The sequence below is a fragment of the Thalassophryne amazonica genome, chromosome 11 (assembly GCF_902500255.1).
Source record: "Thalassophryne amazonica chromosome 11, fThaAma1.1, whole genome shotgun sequence".
Lineage (NCBI taxonomy): Eukaryota > Metazoa > Chordata > Actinopteri > Batrachoidiformes > Batrachoididae > Thalassophryne > Thalassophryne amazonica.
The window spans coordinates 55034248-55050668 of record NC_047113.1 but is presented as its reverse complement, the minus strand read 5'-3'; the positions used below and the strand labels follow the sequence as shown (position 1 = coordinate 55050668).

At 40.2% G+C, this 16421-nt stretch overlaps 1 protein-coding gene across 1 annotated transcript; it reads left to right on the top strand.

The window, feature by feature from the left end:
* Positions 1–1194: 1194 nt before the first annotated feature.
* atp1b4 (ATPase Na+/K+ transporting subunit beta 4) lies at positions 1195–12853 on the top strand. Its single transcript, XM_034181778.1, is given in 14 exon segments — positions 1195–1483; positions 1683–1751; positions 2201–2421; positions 9277–9338; positions 9341–9404; positions 9539–9597; positions 9600–9641; positions 10034–10167; positions 10169–10233; positions 10565–10622; positions 11690–11726; positions 11729–11781; positions 11873–11988; positions 11990–12853. Coding segments are annotated over 13 exon segments (1020 nt in total). The 5' UTR covers positions 1195–1483; positions 1683–1685; the 3' UTR covers positions 12033–12853.
* The last annotated feature ends 3568 nt before the right edge of the window (positions 12854–16421 follow it).

The following is a 16421-nucleotide window of genomic DNA, read 5'->3' as shown; positions in this document are numbered from 1 at the left end:
CCCGGACACTGTTTCAAGGGGCACAGTGATTCAACTTAGAATATAATGAAAAAACACACGATTATAAAGATTTCTTCAAAATGATTATATGCTGATGCATATACAAACTATAATCCAGCAAACCAGCTTTGTAATGTGTGAGTGTCTTATAGTGATAAGTCCTTTAGACACTATTATAAATACAACTGTCATAATTTTTGTTCAAACGTGAAAACAGTTGTTTATATACACAAATTATAGAAATAATTCATGGAAAAATAAGTGTATAAGCTTCAACAAGTAATATTTGTCATCCACTTGATACTGGGGCTTAGTAAATCACTTTCTAGACTGATTCACTGTGCCCCGTGATTCACCCGGTTTCCCCCTTTAGAGTGGTCATCTAACCCCGTACAATTTGAAGAAGCTGACACAGATTAAGCTTGTTGGTTTCAGGATTGTGAGTGTAGAGCGCCCTCACCTGTCACAAAAATGAGCTCACAGGGAAAGTAAAACTTAAGTCATTATGTGGGGTCTTTTGCAAAATGAAATGACTTACTAATGTCGAATTAGAAGAATAATCTCAGTGCTTCTCTTCTGTGTGCGGGATAAACGGCAGCGCATTCTCAGCGCTCTTTGAGCAAGGCACTGCAACATCCTGCGGCCTATTAAATATATAACTTACATAAGACGAACTAATACATCTAAATAATAATAATATTTTTGTATAATTTCGACTCATTGCAATATGCATGTAAAAACTACGAAATATTTGTCATTATAGCAAGACGTGCATAAAAATGGCACACGTGCACTGTGTTTGAGCATGCATATGGCAAAGAAACTTTTTTTTTCCATGGCGCAGTTTGTCTTTCAAGTTACAAAAAAGCTTTACGTGACTGGGTTACAGACCGGTCTACTTCAGCTTGTGTCAGAACTTTCGGCTCGTGTGGCAGGCCCGCATGTGAATGCTACGCACGTGCACGCCACAAAGCTCTAATTATTAAATTTAAGATGTGTGTATTCAGTTTAGAAGAACCTTTTAAAAGGCATGTAATCCGACAAGAATTAAAGCAAAACAATGACTGCAGTTTGGTTTCTGTGCGTAATTACGCACAGCGCGCTTCGGCGGTGATGGACTGAATGTAAATATTATATTCGGACTTTGCTTCAGATTCAGTGTAGCTCAGCAGGCAATGGCTGATGGTGTGCGTGTGCAGAATACCGGATCGTGGTCCAAACCACTGCCAAAACTGTATCCCAGACTTAAAAAAGTGCTGTGTCCCCCCACCCCCACCCCACGTCAGCCATTCTGCACCCGGCGTTCATTTAATATGAAGCTTGTCTAACGGAAGGATGTTTCTCCACACCCGCTCCCCTCTGCGTGCATAAAACTTTCTAATGAAATCCCCACACGCTTTTTGACAAACATCTGATATTTTTTTTCCTCCTTAAGAAGGATTCTGCAATTTCACCTGCGTTTTTACTGAACAGAAAGCTTCAGGTATGTACTCTATTTTAACACGCAAAGTCTCACTTTTAATCTGACTTATTTCCTTTGTGTGGCGATGTATTGTAACAGGTGGTTGTAAAAGGTGTGCAAAGTGTTGCTGAACTTGTCTGCAGATGTAAATAAGTGTCGCTTGAATTCACAGCTTGTGGTTGATGTGATTGGTTTAACAAGTACCTTTTTTTCTGTGAAGAACATGGAGCCCACTTCCACAGAGGGAGGACCTGAAGAGACACCTCTAAAAACTCATCCTCCAAGTCCAGTGAGTGCTGAGATTAAATAGAATTGTAACCTTTTTAAACACTTTATGAAACACTTTAAAAGTAAATATCATTAAAAAGTGCTTTTAGTTACACATTTTTGACTATTACCGGTTCTCAAATTTTGAAATCATTGTAACATCTGGCTGCCAGAGTGACCCTTGGGCTCTGCTGTCTGCAGCTGCTGCTGCTCCAAGCAGGAGGGTCCGCACAGGGGAGGCCAGCTCTCCCAGTGAGCAGCAGAAAGGTCACCAGTGGGTTATAATTTGCCGAAACAGTCGAAAAGAACCAATAGAGTGAGAGTGACGTTCATTAACATGCACTGGCACACGCCGTCTGGTTAAATTAAATTCTGCACTTTTTAACTGCAGCAATTTGAAAAGAAATTTGGCTGAAGCTTTGTGGCTGAGAATACATGTGATGAATGCTTTCCTCGTCTTCTTTCCACCAGCCTCACAAAGTGATACTCAAACATGGCCAAGAGTTGGAAGAAGAACAGGAAGAGTTGGCGGAGCACCAGCCTTTGGAACAGGAAGACCTAAACTTTGAGAGATGGAAGCGCAGGCCGCTACCCAAGAGGACGCTCCACCAGAAAATCGACGACTTGAAGAAATACCTGTGGAATGCAGAGACCAACGAATTCATGGGTCGCTCTGGAAAGAGCTGGAGTGAGTTTGCACAGGTGGAAGTTGTGTGTTCTTGGGGTTCAGGAAGGGAGATTTGGATTGAGTTGGTTGACTGTTGAGTCATCTTTAATAGTAATCCAGGATTAAGATCTAACATATGCCTGAGCGGTTTGTGCTTTTAAAAGATGCACTTATGGGAATGTTTAAAAAGGGTAGAAATTACTTATCTGTCTACAGTGCGCTGGACTCTGAGTGTATGTGTGTGTCCTCATGCTCAGTGTTTACATAGGTGCTTGGACAATTCAGAGTGTCCCAACAAAAACAGACTGCCTGGGGACGTGTTCCCAGTGGGAGAGTGCTGCTCCGGGTCAGGAACTGGCCAGAAATCGCATTCCTCTGCATCTTACCATGCCCTATACAGGCTTTTTCCCAAAGCCTCGGTGACCTTATAGTCGAACATAGCATGCATTTGGCCCGCATTTGAAGTCAAATCTTCATGTTTTTTTCCCCTCCTCTCTACAATGTGCTGCAATATTAAGGTTTGAAGCAGATGGTCTTTTTTTGTGGCAGACATGTTGGCAGCATATCTCTGGGTTTGCGGCCTTTGGGTTTTGGAGAAGCATAGGAAGAGCTTGTGGAGTTATGAGGTTGCTGGACAGAGGTGTTTGGCGATGCTGTATCTTTGCAGGAGAACAAAAGTCCAAGTGTTTAAGTGTTTCCTGTCACATTGCATGGTTGTGAGAATTGGACACTAACCAGTGTCCTAAAGCGATGACTGGATGTCTTTAGTACCCAACCCAGTCTCACATCATGTCATGATTCAGCAGCACAAAATATACATTAATCTATTGGTTCGTCATATTGTCACAAAAAGTGCAAAATTTGGGAGCACAAATTTATTCTAACTCATTCCGTGTTGGGTGCACGTAATTGAAAGTACAGCTGGGGGGGGGGGCTGGGTATGGTTAAGGTTAGGGTTAGGGGTAGGAGTAGGGTTAATAATAGTGAGTTAAAAAAAAATCCTGTCACAAAAATTTGAATAATTTCGTGACGGGAGGACGAAAAATAAACCATGAGACTGGGCTGTTAGTACCAAATCTCTTTGGAGGATTGTTGGTTGATATTGCATTAACTCTGTGTCAAATGAATAGTCAATTAGCGAGATTCAAATGAGGAGAATCACTTACATTGTGAGGGAACATCAACTATGGTATTTTGTCCATGTGGCACATTTCTCTGTGTGTTATCCAGAACGTCGGTGCCTCTGTTGAGAACCCAGTGGTTTGAGAAGGCCTCACCTGGCTGCGCCAGATAGATGTTTGCTTCTAAGAGGTGAGGGTGGACCAGTTATCTGATTTGGTGGTTGGCATCCAAGACCCAAGGTGGTTCCATAGTGTGGTGGACCTGATCTGACCACTTTGTTCAGTCAGTAATAATGAAGCAGCCTGTTGGTATCACTGTATTTGAAGAGCCTAGCTCCTAAATGACAAACATCTATTTTCTTGGTTCTAAGAAAGATTACTTTTTTTCTGGTTTGGAATGGTGATAAGAGGAGTCCACTAGTTTTCTCCATGTGACCTTTAATTAAGGCATTTGAGAAACAACCAGCAGAAATTTAAAATACTACAAATTCAATTCAATTCAATTCAATTCAATTTTATTTATATAGCGCCAAATCACAACAAACAGTTGCCCCAAGGCACTTTAATTGTAAGGCAAGGCCATACAATAATTACGTAAAAACCCCAAAGGTCAAAACAACCCCCTGTGAGCAAGCACTTGGCGACAGTGGGAAGGAAAAACTCCCTTTTAACAGGAAGAAACCTCCAGCAGAACCAGGCTCAGGGAGGGGCAGTCTTCTGCTGGGACTGGTTGGGGCTGAGGGAGAGAACCGGAAAAAGACATGCTGTGGAGGGGAGCAGAGATCAATCACTAATGATTAAATGCAGAGTGGTGCATACAGAGCAAAAAGAGAAAGAAACACTCAGTGCATCATGGGAACCCCCAGCAGTCTAAGTCTATAGCAGCATAACTAAGGGATGGTTCAGGGTCACCTGATCCAGCCCTAACTATAAGCTTTAGCAAAAAGGAAAGTTTTAAGCTAATCTTAAAAGTAGAGAGGGTGTCTGTCTCCCTGATCTGAATTGGGAGCTGGTTCCACAGGAGAGGAGCCTGAAAGCTGAAGGCTCTGCCTCCCATTCTACTCTTAAAAAAAAAAAAAAAAAAAAAAAAAAAAAAAAAAAAAAAAAAAAAAAAAAACAAACCCTAGGAACTACAAGTAAGCCTGCAGTCTGAGAGCGAAGCGCTCTATTGGGGTGATATGGTACTATGAGGTCCCTAAGATAAGATGGGACCTGATTATTCAAAACCTTATAAGTAAGAAGAAGAATTTTAAATTCTATTCTAGAATTAACAGGAAGCCAATGAAGAGAGGCCAATATGGGTGAGATATGCTCTCTCCTTCTAGTCCCGTCAGTAGCTGCAGCATTTTGAATTAACTGAAGGCTTTTCAGGGAACTTTTAGGACAACCTGATAATAATGAATTACAATAGTCCAGCCTAGAGGAAATAAATGCATGAATTAGTTTTTCAGCATCACTCTGAGACAAGACCTTTCTAATTTTAGAGATATTGCGTAAATGCAAAAAAGCAGTCTACATATTTGTTTAATATGCGCTTTGAATGACATATCCTGATCAAAAATGACTCCAAGATTTCTCACAGTATTACTAGAGGTCAGGGTAATGCCATCCAGAGTAAGGATCTGGTTAGACACCATGTTTCTAAGATTTGTGGGCCAAGTACAATAACTTCAGTTTTATCTGAGTTTAAAAGCAGGAAATTAGAGGTCATCCATGTCATGTCTGTAAGACAATCCTGCAGTTTAGCTAATTGGTGTGTGTCCTCTGGCTTCATGGATAGATAAAGCTGGGTATCATCTGCGTAACAATGAAAATTTAAGCAATACCGTCTAATAATACTGCCTAAGGGAAGCATGTATAAAGTGAATAAAATTGGTCCTAGCACAGAACCTTGTGGAACTCCATAATTAACCTTAGTCTGTGAAGAAGATTCCCCATTTACATGAACAAATTGTAATCTATTAGATAAATATGATTCAAACCACCGCAGCGCAGTGCCTTTAATACCTATGGCATGCTCTAATCTCTGTAATAAAATTTACAGTCCACTGTCCGAGGCCATAAGAAGATCATTTGTAACCTTCACTAATGCTGTTTCTGTACTATGATGAATTCTAAAACCTGACTGAAACTCTTCAAATAGACCATTCCTCTGCAGATGATCAGTTAGCTGTTTTACAACTACCCTTTCAAGAATTTTGAGAGAAAGGAAGGTTGGAGATTGGCCTATAATTAGCTAAGATAGCTGGGTCAAGTGATGGCTTTTTAAGTAATGGTTTAATTACTGCCACCTTAAAAGCCTGTGGTACATAGCCAACTAATAAAGATAGATTGATCATATTTAAGATCGAAGCATTAAATAATGGTAGGGCTTCTTGAGCAGCCTGGTAGGAATGGGGTCCAATAACATCAATCCACACTGATGCTTTTTTCTCAGATGCTCCATAACCATTTTGTGTATAGAATAGGCTTATCTGTGTATAATTAATTATTCATGATAATAATGGCAGTAAAATGCTACTACTACAACTTCTACAATAAAAAATTCTAGCTGGAACAGCCAGATGTGAGGCAGGGTTCACCCTGGACGGGACGCCAGTCTATCGCTTAGCCACATATATACAGACAAACACATTCACATTTGCATGCACACATACAACCAATTTTTAAAGTTTTTAATCCACCTAATGTCTTTGGAAGTGGAGGAAGCCGGAGCACCTGGAGGGAACCCACGTAAACATGGGGAGCAGGGCTGGATCCAGAGTGAAAATCTGACATGCATTTTTGCCCAATGATAAAATAAAAGTCGGACGCATCTTGTTATTCAATAATCTTCATTCTTTTATCACAACTGTGATATGGGTACAATTGTGATGTATTTGTTTTAGTATATTTAGATTTTGTTGTGATTTGGCACTTTATAAGCCGATTAAATTGAATTGAATTGAATTGAACATTTTATTGAGTCTATAAGTAAATAAATATGAAATTGGTTACTGGATCCTTAACTTTGGACATAATAAACTACATGGTGGATCCGATCTTGACATAAATAGGAATAAACAAATCTGTAGTTTTTGTCAAAAGCATTTCCTTTCAGACATTGGCATAAATGTCTTTCCATATATCTGAGCTGAGCTCTTACAGCTGTTGTGCTGCACGTCAGGATGTAATTTATAAAGAAATACAGCACATTTCATTTTGGGAGGAAAAAAACGTTTTAGTCGATTGTAGTTTATTGTCTGTATTACGTTTGTAAGAGGTGTCATTAAAGTGGCGATTCGTTTTGAAGTTATTAATTCCAAGGGGACTCTGTCTCAGCAGAGAGCCGCGCAGCATTTGGAGCTGTGCCAACGGAACGGAGGACGATTCTCGTTTCTTGACTGCAACAAGAGTCCCAGTTAGACTTTAATCCACACAAAAGTGACTCACGGTATTTTAATGGCTTTGAGAGGGGTTAAGAAGCGGACTTGCCATTTCTGAAGAGCAGCGAATCAAAGAACCAATGAGCTAGTTGATCGAAGCATTGCTTCAGTGGTTCACGCTTCAAAGTGGAGTTGCGCTGCAGAAACGGTTGATTACAGACCCGCTCGCGACAAACCCTGAATAGCCGACTTTATTTGTATGTCCGTATGACTCTGAAACTCAGAAAAATCTGTATAATTACGGACTATAGGTTGACATGAAAACCACCGAAAATCACAGTGGGGACACATTCGGCACTATGCGGGATTATTCAAGATTTTTTTTACCGATGACGAACGATGCATAAAAAAATTTGAGCATCGGTCCAAACTGGTCTGGATCCGGGCCTGAGAACATGCAAAATCCACACAGAAAGGAACCCACGACCTTCTTGCTATGAGGAAACAGTGCTAACCACTAAGCCACTGTACTGCCCAATCAAGGATTGATGAGGACTCAGAATGTCAGATATGTGATTGACGTTGTGACCCGGACTTTACCTGGATCCAGATTCCACAACACAATGCAATAATTCCACACTGACCCAGAACGGTCCGACTGATCAAGATGTTGCAATCTGATATTTAATTCACAAACTGAAACAAAAAAGTGTCTTCCCGATCTTGGTTTTACATCATGATGTTGTATCTGTGAAGCAGTTTTGACGTTTAAAGTCTACAAAGTGAATCCTGATCCAGAATCCAGATCTGGATTCAGATCAATTCCAAAATTTAAGGCCGAACACCAATGTGTGGTGAAAATTTGGTGAAAATCCATTAAGTAGTTTGACAATAATCCTCACATTCTGACAAAGTGAAGCATACAATTGAAATAATGATCCAGAATCCAGCTCACCTCCAAAATCCAGTGGATTCTTCCATGACCTAATATGTATCTGTGGTGCAATTTGGTGAAAATCTGTGAACTAGTTTTGACGTAATCCTTCAAAGCCTATATAAAGAGAAATCTTGATCCAGAATCCGGATCCAGAGATTTAATGGAGTCTTCCAAGGCCTAATATCTGTCTATGGTGAAAATTCATCGAAATTGTGCAGTAGTTTGGACATAATCCTGATAACAGACAGACATACAAATAAATAAATGCTATTGAGTTTATGATGTCCTCGGCGGACATAATAATGATAATTACTTCTTCCTATTATTATTATTATTATTATTATTATTATTATTATTATTATTATTATTATTATTATTATTATAACTGACTGGAGAAAGAAGCACCGGTTCTTCTGTTCTGTTAAATTCATCCATTACTAAGCACTAATTCCACTCAGGAACATGGGAAGATTTGATGCGAATGCCTAAAATATGAAATGACACGGGCGCATCCTTGTTGGTTTACATCGCAGCAATGGCTGACTCTGATTGGTCAAAAGGATATGTTGCGGAATGAGCCTTGGCATTTATCACATTATGGAGTGAACGTATGGAATAACATGCGTAGATCTACAGTGGATATGGATTTGTTTCTGTAAGAAAAAAAATTGAGACTGTCTAATGCTAATGATGGTGCATTTTTTTAATTTTAGAATTTGATGTTTATCTCATTTAGAAACAAACTAAATGACGCTGTTGTGCCCCAACTCCTGGTCTGCTGTCATCAGTTCCAACCTGAGTGGAACACAGCAAAGTCTTGCTTAATGGCCTAAATGACATGCTGTGTCTTCAGGGTAACAGTTCAGATGCACTCGGTGTGTGCACACTTGTGTAAGACTGGGGCCCATGTGTCTGATACAGAGAGGCACTGAGTTGAAGGCTGAGTTGTGTGTCCTTGAGGAGGACACAATACCAGAGTGGGGTGATCAGAGCTCCCTTGAGCTGGCTGGGCCTCTATGGCTGCTAAAGACCTTCACTACGATGGCAACGGAGGTCACTGTGTTCCTGAGTGAAAGGACAGCTGGAGAATTCTCACTGCGCTTAAACAGAAGGCCTTTGTGGCTTCGGGGACACAAGCCTGGCTGCAGCTAGTCCCCTGTGAAATTGCTCGCACAGCAAAAGCCATTTAATTTTGGGCACGTTGGGCTTGATAAGTTACTAATGGTTTGTTAACTGAAAGTTGCAGAAACAGTGTTAGTTGTGAGGGTTTTGCTGGTGTGGTGTTCTTAACTCAGTACAATGATTTCCTGGGGTTGCTTTGCAAGAGCAGGCCAAAGAAGTGCACAGTTTTGCAGGAGTTACTTAATCATTGAGCGTCTGATCGATAGACTGTGCATCCACACAGACTACACGCAGTGAAAAAGTGCCAACTCTTTCTAATTTTCCTCCTTTCCTAGGCTCATCCTGCTGTTCTATGCTGCCCTTTACATCTTTCTGGCAGCCATGTTTGGCGGCTGCTTGTTTGCTCATTGTGGTCGATTAGTCCGTACCATCCAACGTTTAATGACAGAGTGATGCCACACAGGTAACTTTAACCCCAACCTCAAACACTCCACCTCAAACGTCTCCTACATCCTTGTTCCTCTCTCATGTCCTTCTGTCTGTTGGTTCTACTCAAGTGTCGGCACAGTTGACTGTCCTCTGCGTCTCCACTGGCAGGTATGACGTGGCCCCACACCTAGAAGGTCACGAGATTGCCTTCAACGCCTCGGACCGTAAATCTGGAAGAAGTATGCAAGGTCAATGGATGAACATCTAAGACGTGGAGTCAGAAGTTACTGTCACTGATGAATTTGCTGTGGTGAAGTGAAGCAGGCCTGCATTGAGTTAATCCACATCTTCAATAACCTTTGTGCATTTATTCCATTGGCTTCTCGCGGTGCATGCTGGGAAGGGAAGCCTCTTTGTGGGCAGAGTGCAGCTATTCAATGCCGCCTGTTTTTTTTTTTTTTTTTTTTTACACCTGCTTTTGTCAAGCCCTTCTTAATCACAGGCCTGAATCTGGCAGGGCATTGCCATTGCTGCTGTAAAGGTTTATTTATGCCTTCTTCCTCTCCACCCCCCCCCCCCCCCACCCCCACCCCCAACTCCCCTACCCCACCCACCTCCATCTGCCACACACACACACACACACACACTCATGTGAATTCTCAGCATATAACGATTATGCTCAGGGTAGGAAGAATATTCCCTGCTCGCAGGACAGGTACTTCATGCAGGAGGACTTGGAGGAGAACGCAGCGCGGAAGGCGTGGTCAGTTCAACAGTCTTGGTTGGGGGAGTGTTCTGGGGCTGCGGGACCCTCACTATGGCTACTCTAAGGGAATGCCATGTATCCTCCTTCGAATGAACCGGTAAGAAAACAGAGGTTTTTAAAATAGTGCACAATTACAGCTATGCACATTCCAAAATGCCCAACAGGTAAAGAGCTGTGTTTGACTTGGCCGTTGCCTGCAAGCATTTTTGTGAATTACTGACATTTGCAGCCACTTCAAGTAGAAGAGGAAGACAACTTAGAATGAGTTACTTTTTTAATAGGTGGTTTTAGGCTTATGTCTCTTGTTAAGTGGCTCGGATGTCAAATTTTAAATGTGATTTTGGATTATGCTACAGCTTGAATTGAGTTGAAAATGTGGACCAAAAAATATGGTGCAAAAACTAACATCAACCAGCTTTCTTTTTTTAGATTCTTGGCTACCTCCCTGGTCAAGGCAAACCAGTAAATGTGACTTGTGGAGTTAAGGTACAGTAAACGTTTCTTTTGTAAATGGGTAGTAAAGCAGGGTACAGATAGCCCTGCAGGTTATAGGGGGAGGGTTATGGGGTATAGTAGAAGGTTTGATGAGAAGAGAGGAAGGTAGAGGACAGGAGGCAGCAGAGGTACAGGTTAGCAGTGATGGATGTAGAGCAGAAGGGGAAGAAATAGCAGCTTTAGGCAGAGGTAAGGTGGAGGGTTTAAAGTTGGGTGAGATGACAGGAAGGTAGGACAGACGTTCGAGGGTAATGAGGGTATTGAAACGTTGACGAGGGTTCTGAATTAAATGTTTCAGCTATTATTTTTGGACGCAGTTGTTTTATTTACAACCCAGTCTCATGGCTGTTCATGGGATTGCGTTATAAAAAGTGCATTAATCTATGGGTTCATGACGGGGGTATGAAAATGGGGGTTTTTTTGGAATGGGGGTACGAATTCATTTCGTGATGGGGCACAAAATGTGTGGTGAAAGGGGTGGGGGTCTGAGGGTTTAGAGGAGAGTATAGACACAAACGCTATGGTTATGGTTATAGTTAGGAGAGGGGAAGATATAAATAGCAAAATGAAAAAAAATGTTTCACAAAAATCAGTTTCAATTCTATTTCAATTTATTTTCATTTATATAGTGCCAAATCACAACAGAATTGCCCTCAAGGCACTTCACACAAGTAAGGTCTAACCTTACTAACCTCCATAGCAGCAGTGGTAAGGAAAAACTCCCTCCGAGGAGAATCCTCAAGCAGACCAGATCAAAGGGGTGACCCTCTGCTTGGTCCATGCTACAGACATAAATTATAGAACAATTCACAAAATGAATATAAAAGAAATTTTCAAAAATCGGGTGCTTTTCGTGGCAATGGCATGAAAAAAAAATCAGTGAGGACTGGGCTGTTTATTTAGTTATTAGAGTTTTGAAATGGTGAAATATTTCTTAAACAATAGATTGATTTGGTTCAGAATCTTTCAAAGAGGTTTAACTTGAATCCACCATCTAACCTTCACTTTTGCTTCATGTTTATATTACCAGTGAGGTTTTACTTTTTCCCTTCTTTCAGAAAGGAACACCGGAAGCTTTAGGAGAAATCCAGTTTTTTCTAAAAGCTTTTTTGACCTGAAGTATTATCCATACTATGGGAAGCTTAGACATGTGAGTATGAGGCTCATCCTGTTAATAAATATCACTAGTCTCAACATAATGCACCAGGGCTTCATTTTTTTGTCTCGATCTTCTGTTGCAGGTAAATTATTCGTCGCCGGTGGTGGCCGTGCGCTTTGCAGGACTGCAGCGTGACACACACATTCAAATACAATGCAAACTCAACGGCAAGGGCATCATCAACGATCGCCCACTGACCGTACCTGGGCAGTGTGACCTTCTCCTTGGAGGTCGGAGCATAAGACGCTTCAATGAAAATGAAGCAGGAAAATATAAGAATAATATGTTGAAACCATTATGATACATTACATATGAAAGTTCACACTCCCAGTCTTTCATTTAAATATACGTTCGTACCCTTGCGAGCAAATCCTTAAGCGTGAAGTCAGTATTTCTCTGCAGTTCTTGCATTTCCTGCTGTGTTTATGCATAAGATACAGACAGTATTGAGCACAATTAGAATGGGTTACAGTTCCATCTCCAATATTGTGAATAGGAAATTAATCACATTAAATTATACACTGCCCAATAGTTTAACATTTTTTGACTATGCAAATTCATTGTGCCCTAAAACATTAATAGGCTTTAGAAATACAGTGGATAGAATGTTATTATTTGTGTGATACCAGTGTACTAATTTGTTTTGCAGATTTTTCATGCATGTACATTTCCAAATAGGTATCATGTGAAATGCAGAAGGACTTGTACTATAATTACACAGTAAAAAAGGAAGAAAAAAGATGAGTACGAAATACACTATTACTATATTTTGTTAAATAGAGCAATGTTCTAAATTTATGAGGAAAAAACCCATCACACACCACTTATTGTCTTTTTTGTAAAAACCTTTGCTTTTGCAAATGAAACTACATCAGACTGATCAATAAACAGACATGTTGTACTGAGAAATAGTTTGTGAAAAGGTCAAGATTGTTTTAAAAATTTATAACTAGTTTGTGATAACATTAATCCCGCCTGAACTGTGCTACTAAACTTTGTATTCATGTTGTATTTATTCCTATTATAGTTCTTATAATAAATACATGTTCTGATATGTACTTACTCTTTTGTCACTGTGGGATGTGCAGCTTATTGAGTCTTACACCCAAGAAATATATTTGATTGTAGAGCTCAAATTTTTACAAATAAGTACTCAATTTTCAATTAATTTCTTGGGTTACTGTGAAATAAATAGAAATGTGGACTTATTCCAGATATGTACAGTAATTTTGTAATGTTAAATCAACTTTTTTTTTTAAGCGGAACAACACACACTTCAACAGATTTGCGGCAACTAGTAGATGGAAGCAACTCATAGTTGTTATTTTGAATGACATCAAACACACTTGGACACAGAACCACATTTCAAAATATGGTGGTATAAAATTAACACATTGACCTCCCAAAAGGGGTTAAATATATATATTACTCACACACAGTGGGTAAAATAAGTATTGAACATATCACCATCTTCTCACAAAATTTATTTCTAAAGGTGCTACTGACATATTTTCACCAGATGCTGGTAACAATCCAAGTAATCCACATGTTTGTACATGTCTATAAATTATGTGCAGTAATGTGAAATGACACAGGGAAAAAGTAATGAACACCTGAACAAAGGGAGGTACAAAAAGACATGGAAAGCCAAGACATCAGCTGAAATATATCAGTAACTAGAAAGCAATCCTGCCCCTTGTCAGTGCAAATTAATATCAGGTAGTTCAGTCTCAAATGATGGCCTATAAAAATGTCTCAGTGCCAAGGTGTCGCACAAGAAATATCATAAAAGCAAAGGGCTCTCTCGAGATCTTCGCAACCTTATTGTTGTAAAACATACTGATGGCATTGGGTACAGAAGAATTTCTAAACTTCTCAATGTTGCAGTGACCACTGTGGGGCCATAATACAGAATTGGAAAGATGATCATTTCACCATAAACTGGCTACAACCAGGTGCTCCTCACAAGATTTCTGACAGAGAAGTGAAAATAATTATCAGAAGAGTTGTCTAAGAGCGAAAGACCACTTGTGGAGAGCTTCAGAAAGACCCGGAATGAGCAGGTACAATTGCTTCAAGTAAAACAATAAGTAATGCACTCAACCACCATGGCCTGCACGCTCACCACGCAAAACTCCATTGTTGATGAAAAAGCATGTTGAAGTTTGATGAAAGTTTGCTACACATTTAGACAAGCCTGTGAAATACTGGGAGATTATAGTCTGTTCAGATGAGACCAAAATGAACTCTTTAGATTCCATAATATGCACCATGTTTGGATGCCAAATGTCACTGCACATCAGCCCAAAGACACCATACAAACAGTGAAGTTTGGAGGTGAAACATCATGGTGTGGGGCTGTTTTTCAGCAGACAACACTGGCAAACTTCATATGATTGAAGGAAGGATGACATTCTTGATAAAAATCTGCTGCCATCTACCTGGATAATAAAGATGAAACAAGAGTGGACATTTCAAGAAGACAATGATTGCAAACACAGCCATGGAAACACTGAATTGGTTTCAGAGGGGGAAAATGCAGTGTGAAAATCAATGGAAAGAACTAAAGATCGGAGGTCCACAGAACTTTCAAGATTCACTTGGGTTGTTACCAACACGTGGTGAAAATTTCATTTCAATAACACCTTTAGAAATATATTTACTGAGACAAATGGTGACATGTTCAACACTTATTTTACCCACTTTATATATACTCAGTGCATCCAGAAAGTATTTACAGTCCTTCAATTTTTCCCATTGTTTAATGTTACAGCCTTATTCCAAAATGGATGAAATTCTTTTTTCCCCTCTCAAAATTTTATACACAATACCGCATAACGACAATGTGAAAAAAAGATTTTTTGAGATTTTTGCAAATTTATCAAAAATATAAATACTAAGAAATCATATGTACGTAAGTATTCACAGCCTTTGCCATGGAGCTCAAAATTGAGCTCAGGTGCCTCCTGTTTCCACTGACCATCCTTGAGATGATCTATAGCTTAATTGGAGTTCACCTGGAGTAAATTCAGTTGATGGGACATAATTTGGAAAGACACACACCTGTCTACATATAAGGTCCCACAGTTGACAGTGAATGTCAGAACACAAACCAAGCATGAAGTCAAAGGAATTGACTGTAGACCTCCGAGACAGGATTGTATCGATGACCAAATATGGGAAACATTTCTGATGCTTTGAAGGTCCCAATGAGCACAGTGGCCTCCACCATCCGTAAATAGAAGAAGGTCAGATCCACCAGGACTCTTCCTAGAGCTGACCGCCTGTCTAAACTGAACGATTGGGGGAGAAGGGCCTCAGTCAGGGAGTTAACCAAGAATTTGATGGTCACTCTGTGAGACCTCCAGCATTCCTCTGTGGAGAGGAGAACCTTCCAGAAGAACAACCATCTCTGTAGCAATCCACCAACATAGAGTGGTCAGATGGAAGCCAGTCCTTAGTAAAGGCACGTGGTAGCCCGCCTGGAGTTTGACAAAAAGGTACCAGAAAGACTCTCAGACCATGAGAAACAAAATTCTCTGCTCTGATGAGACAAAGATTGAACTCTGGCGCGAATGCCAGGCATTATGTTTGGAGGATGTACAGGGACATCCTGGATGAAAACCTGCTCCAGAATGCTCTTGACCTCAGATTGGGGTAATGGTTCATCTTTCAGCAGGACAATGACCCTAAGCACACAGCCAAGATATCAAAGGAGTGGCTTCAGAAAAACTCTGTGAATGCCCTTGAGTGACCCAGCCAGAGCCCAGACCTGAATCTGATTGAACATCAAAACAGCTGTGCACCGACGCTCCACATCCAACCTGATGGAGCTTGAGGGTTGCTGCAAAGAGGAATGCGCAAAAGTACCCAAAGACAGGTGCGTGAAACTTGTGGCATCATATTCAAGAAGACTTGAGGCTGTAATTCCTGCCAAAGGTGCATCAACAAAGTATTGAGCAAATGGGTGTGAATACTTATATGCACATAATTAAGTTTTTAATAAATTTGCAAAAAAAAACAAACAAAAAAACACCAAAACTTTCATGTCATTCGAGGGTGTTGTGAGCAGAATTTTGAGGGAAAAATGAATTTTACCCCATTTTAAAATAAGGCTGTAACATAAGATGTGTAAAAAGTGAAGCCACGTGAATATTTTCCAGATGCACTGTGTGTGTGTGTGTGTATACAGTAGTGTTAAGAATAATAGTAGTGCTATGTGACTAAAAAGATTAATCCAGGTTTTGAGTATATTATTGTTACATGGGAAACAAGGTACCAGTAGATTCAGTAGATTCTCACAAATCCAACAAGACCAAGCATTCATGATATGCACACTCTTAAGGCTATGAAATTGGGCTATTAGTAAAAAAAAAAGAAAGAAAAGGGGGTGTTCACAATAATAGTAGCATCTGCTGTTGACGCTACAAACTCAAAACTATTGTGTTCAAACTGCTTTTTTATCAATCCTGTGAATCACTAAACTAGTATTTAGTTGCATAACCACAGTTTTTCATGATTTCTTCACATCTGCGAGGCATTAATTTTGTTGGTTTGGAACCAAGATTTTGCTCGTTTACTAGTGTGCTTGGGGTCATTGTCTTGTTGAAACATCCATTTCAAGGGCATGT